Here is a 6,000-nt window from a genome sequence, read left to right as displayed (position 1 = left end):
AATGTCATGAGTGGGAGAAGGGAAATTAAACTGAGTTATTATTAGTCTACATTTATCTAAAACATTTTCTGTAAGCACTTAAGCTATCATTAAATTTCATTTAGTTTGTTTCACAGGCATATAAACAAGTTTTCGTAGGTATATAAATAAAGTGTTCATTAACTCAGGCTATACATAATGTGAAGGCTGTTTTAGGATAATAATACATTGTACTTGGTGTCTTAATTTTGAATTCAGTTAAATTGATTATAATTTAACTTATTTTTTGTTTTATTTCTAAAACACAATCTTTTGTCACTTGGTAAAGAAAATATTTCCATATTACACTGTATGTTATCTAACTGGAATTTAATATTTAGAGCCCCCCCAAAGAAAATATTTCCATTTATAATTTTAGAGGATATTGTTTCTTTGTTATCAGACTACTTTTCCAATCTTAAATTTCATGATTCCACTATGTTGTGGTGAAAGAAAACATTATAAGAACCTTGCTAAACACAAATAAGATGCAGTGAAAAATCACAATAAAAATGCCAATAGCTTACATAGGTTTCATTCCTATGTTTAACAATGCAGTTTTGGAATTTGACAATAACACATTGTATATGTGAAACTCCTTAGAAGAAGATGTTAAAATATAAAAGATATTTTGATTTGAAGCATGTTGGTCTAAAGAACATGAAATAAAAATGAAGTTCTTGAGGGACCCCTGGGTGGTGGTCAGTTAAGCGTCTAACTCTTGGTTTTGGCTCAGGTTGTGATCTTAGGGCTGTGAGATCGAGACCTATGTTGGGCTCCTCGCTTGGCATGGAGCCTACCTAACAGACTCTCTCTCTCCCTCTGTGCACCACCCCAGCTCTCTCTCTCTCTCTCCGATAAATAAGTAAATCTTTAAAAAAATGAAGTTCTTGGGAATTAAAAGTGAATATGCATTTACCTATTTGTCAACTGTTAAACACAGTTTTCAAAGATTGCCAGCATAAAAATTCTTCATTTTTAAGGACTTCTAATTTTGATGGGTTGGATGAATAATGATACATATGGTTTGGAGGGAAGTTTCCTTTAAAAGAGAGTACAATTTGCTTATTAAATCATTATACTAAAGCTTAGTCATTTATGAAGAAAACTGACTAATAGTTAAGAATTGATATTTTAACATGGCATTTGCAGCAGACACACTGGATACTTAATTAAGTAGAATATTGCTTATTTTTTAAAGGATTGACAAAATCAAACTCTTTTTGGCAAGTGAAATTTTTTATAGTAGCAGAAGTGGGAAACCTAAAGGATGTGGCTCATTCTCTGTTTGGATGATGCAGAATTGCTCCAAGCAGTAAGCTTACTGTTTTCAGACAGCATTAGCAGCTTCAGCAAATACAACTGTGTCATCGTCCCTTAATACGGGGTGTTTGTAACTGCAAAGGGGAGACGATAAACAATATATGTGATCTGATATCTTCTTGATGGCTTAAACTGATACTGATGGACAGATCTGCTCTTTGATGTTGTCTTCACTAGCCCTGAAGATGCTGAGACATAGAGATGGCTGTGATTATCTTTTATAAGACAGGAAATGCAATCTTTAGGGGTTTCTGGAAATAGGAAGGTCATGCAGTCTGGAACCTGTGAGCCTTTTCAATCTCTAAGTCATCAGGTATGACTTCATGAATTATGATGATACTATTAGATTGTAGAGTTATTGCTTTTTCTAGCTCTTAGTCATGTAGAATGTATTAATCAATGTAATTGTTTATTATTATCAGATTTTTCTTAGGATATTTGAACAAGTGATATTTATAGTAATAGATACCAGCTGAACAATATGAATTTTAGAAATGCATATGTGTGTGTGTTTGAGTTCATGTTTACTTGAGCTTTCTTTTTTTTGGGAAGTAGGGAGTAAGGAAAGATTCTTTTTTGTGATTAAAAGCAAGGTTTGGGGCTCTCCAGATTTTTCCAGATTAAGCCTGAATACAGCCAAACTGCCATCTCTTATTTCAAATGATAAAAATTGCATAATTTGTTCAAACTGATAAGGATACCTCGTAGCAAGCTGCTTATAGATAGTGACATATTAAAAAAATTTTTATCTGGAATTTCATAAGCACAGAAATAGATGTTGCTACCATTGTAGGGTGCAACCACACAGCAGTACAAGTTTGATGAGTGGAATCATGTTTAACAGCATCTGAGCTATAAGCTGATTTCCTGAAATTTGTGTTTCAGTATCTGAACTGTTTTAAAAGGCATAAATTTAAATTATTTCTCCAATCTATAGAGATAATGATGCTCTTGGTCCTCTTAATGTAGATATCTGCTTACGGCATTGCTTATAGCTAAAAGCAGATGAGAAATCTGTTTTTTGTTTTTGCTTTTGTTTTTTACAAAGAATGCTTGTGACATTTAAGCTTGTTTAAGATTTTTTGATCCAGAGATACTCCGCATTAGCTTACTTTCATTTTCAAAATGAAAAGACTTGACTACGTTAAACATGTTAATTACAAAGAGTAAAGAATCATCACAGCAAAGAAACTGGATTTATATTTCCACTTTATCCTGAAGCTCTGCTATTTATTTTAAACTATTTTATCAAGTTATAATGCATTTAACTTTATTTTGTTATAGCATTCATTCAGAATGACATAGTAGGGCAAGAAAATGTGCCTGTGTTTGACATTCCAATTTTGAAGAAAAGATTTTTTTTTAATTATGCATATTTCTTTCTTAATTTTAGAGAACTTATTAGATATTTGACCAGGTATTCCATATTAAATGAGCAAAAAAAGGTTGAATGTTGCAGCATTTCTCGTCAGAAAGATTGTTTTGTCTTCATGATTCTGTAGTATAGTTAGGACTTAGTGCCTCATCAGGGTGATGCTATAGTAATAAAAATGAATATGTTTAGCAGAAGACAGAATTTAGAGTCTAAAACAATGATTTAATTCAGTTAAGGGGTTAGTTTCTCCTTTTTAATTAAAAAGACATTAAAAATTATACCTACTGATATTGGCTATAATTTATATGTTATTCAGGCTACTTAGCCAGCTTATATTCTTATTAGTAGGGAAGATTGCCATATTCTTAAGCTTGATTAGTTTTGGAATTATTTGAATATACCTTTTAGTTGCAACAAAACCTGTTTAATCTGTTAGAATTTATTTCCAGTATTTGCATGTATTAGTCGCTATGAGTACATTCTGTTTCTTGGCATTGCTTTGGGATTCCTCTAGGTATTGGTTTTACAGCATTCTGCTATTTTTCACTGTATTTATGGCCTTTCAAAGGAACCAAACCATAAAGATTTTTGATAACTTTCCTTTAGTGGCACTTAAAGGATATCTCAATAATTTTGTAAGGTGAAAAAATTACTGCCTTAGAGTTGTCATTTCTTTTACAAATTGGAGAAAAATTTCTTTCTGTTGCTATGTCAAAATGCATTACCTTAAAAAGTAAAGATTGTTCAGAATGTCACAGACAGTTAAATTTAATGTCAACCTTTTTCCCTTTGTGGCAAGATGATCTTGACCTTTTGAATGGAATTGATTATAAATCTGCCCAGTAATGATTGGTCATCTGCTTTTTACAATGGCTGCCTCTGTCTTTGCTATTTTACACAGCATTTCATTTTACATAATGAAGGTTTCTAAAGCTAAGCTGTCTATAAGTAACTATTTGAGTATTGTTCAGTTTGGTCAGCAGTATGTGGAAGCTGATTATTTGCACAATACTGTGTTTGGTGTTGTGAGAAATAAAGAAAAGAAAAAGTTGTTTCTTGCTTTCAAGGAGATTATGAGAAAATGTACACAATGAACCATGTTTACGTTTTGAATTGACTTTTCAAAGATGGCATGTACAATCAGTTTTAACTTCATATAAACTGATGAATCCTTGGATACGTTACATATAACTCTTTCTTTTCATGTAAATTTCTTGGAATTAGAGCAATAAAAGATTGGGTCAAAGTGTATAAATAAGCATTTCATAATTTTGGCAACTGCATTAAATTCTTTTATAATATGTAATTTGTTGTACCAAGGCATTATAAACTGTGAATCAGTAAAATAATTTTGTATGTTTTATAGGCCATAGTTGGCAATTGATGTGGAGAGTAAGGTGGATCTAGTCCGTTGGTAGGAAACAGAAGCAGGGACCTCAAGAATTAGCTCAAAACAGAGATGCGACCAGTCCAATCTAATTCTATTATGGAAGGGGGCTTTGACTTCATAGAGATTAAATTTTGGAAATAAAGAGTAGCAAGTTTGGGAGTGTTTGATGCTAACTAGGTCCCTGGGGAGTTTGTTCAATAAAATTGGGGGACTAGGATTTTCTTCATGCTTTGAGAAAGGGGACTGAGAAGAACTTGTATGCATGTAGGCCTTAGCCAGCTAGCTGTTGGACATCCAGACACCACTTCTTATCTCTTTCATACCAGTATGCTGGCTGAAAGTAACAGGGAGGTGGGAAGAGCAGATGGAAAACCCTTGTTTCCTCCGGAATCCTAAACTGGGGCATGCTGCCCAATAGTGCCTCCAAAGTACCTGTTTTCTTATATTACAGCAACAAAAAAATGATAGGCAAATTTTTCTGGTTTGTAATAGTTAGCTGGCTGCAGTAAGAGGTGGTGAGTATGGTGGTTAAGTATCTGCGCTGCCACATTCACTGGGTTCAGAGCTTAGCTCTACCATTTACCAGGTATATGATCTTGGGCAAATTACTTACCCTTTCTGGGCATCAGTTTTCTCATTTGTAATATAGAGATAATAATGGTACCTACCTCAAAGAGTTGTTGTGAAGACCAAGTGGGATAATGTATATAAAACATTTGTAAGACTACCTGGTATATAACAAGCACATTATTACAAAAATTATTTGTTGACAAGACATTAGTATATACATTCTATGAGTTAGGATGGGCTATTGGCAGGTGTTGGTGATGGTAGTCATGCAGGTTAGTTTTGTTATCTCTCCATTCTCCTTATCAAATAAGGAATTCAGTTAAAAACAGAGTATACTGAGATAAAGATGGCTATAAAAATGCAAACAAAGAAAAACATCCTACATCTGATTAAATTCTAACATTTACTGACTATAGGAATTGTGATTTGATGAAAAGTGTTGTGTTTCAATTTTTTTTGCATCTGCTTGCTAGGCTGACTTAAACTTTTATTAGTAGTCTATGTATAGATTCTTTGCTTTCTTATGTTATACCAACTACTTCATTCATGACAAAAAAGATTACTGGACCTTGTCAAGTCTTCTTTAGTTGTAGTTGAAGATTAAAATTTAGCAGTAAAAATCCAGGTTTAAGGAAAATAATAGAGAAGTTTTACAGCTTAGATTTAATGATCTGAGTTATTTTTAATCATTAAAAATGTCCAGGGCAAAAACCTTCACTGAAAGTTAAACACAACTTGTTTTGTTTTAATTTTTGTTTTTAATTTTATTTGTTAATGAATATTTTTATTCTAAATGAAAGACTAAAATGACATTATAAATAATAGTGTTATAAATGCAATACTGTATATGACTAGAACAATTCATGTTCCTATTTGATATAGTATGCTATTTTGAATTACTGGCTTTATTAATGTAAAAACATCCATAGTTGACCCTGGAGCAATGGAGGGGGGGTTAGGGTTGCTGATCCCTTGCACAGTTGAAAATCTATGCATAACTTTGACTTCCCTAAAACTCAACTACCAGGAGCCTACTATTGGCTGGAAGCCTTACTGATAACATAAACAGTCAATTAACACCTCTTTTGTCTGTTATATGTATTACATACTGCATTCTTACAATAAAGTGAGCTAGAGAAAAGAAAATGTTGTTAAGAAAACCATGAGGAAGAGAAAATACATTTGAAGTACTGTACTGTATTTATATTAAAAAAAATCTGCATGTAAGTGGACCTGTCTGCTTCAAACCCATGTTGTTCTGTCAAGCTCCAGAGTCCAAGTGAGTAACTTGATATTTGGATGAAATGTAAATGTTTAGGTATTA

At 32.7% G+C, this 6,000-nt stretch overlaps 1 protein-coding gene across 2 annotated transcripts in view; it reads left to right on the top strand.

Moving 5' to 3' along the window:
* Positions 1-1,573: 1,573 nt before the first annotated feature.
* The window catches only part of SLC4A10 (solute carrier family 4 member 10), a 223,040-nt gene continuing 218,613 nt past the window's right edge, over positions 1,574-6,000 (top strand). For both annotated transcript variants that reach the window (XM_035007903.1, XM_035007904.1), the window contains exon 1: positions 1,574-1,654. In XM_035007903.1, coding sequence (XP_034863794.1) covers positions 1,574-1,654 — 81 coding nt within the window. The remainder of the gene's footprint in view (positions 1,655-6,000) is intronic.

Source organism: Mirounga leonina, unplaced genomic scaffold (assembly GCF_011800145.1).
Source record: "Mirounga leonina isolate KUSES-001 unplaced genomic scaffold, KU_Mleo_1.0 Mir_151, whole genome shotgun sequence".
Classification (NCBI taxonomy): Eukaryota; Metazoa; Chordata; class Mammalia; order Carnivora; family Phocidae; genus Mirounga; species Mirounga leonina.
The sequence above is the reverse complement of the archived record's forward strand: the minus strand, read 5'-3'. Positions and strand labels throughout refer to the sequence as shown.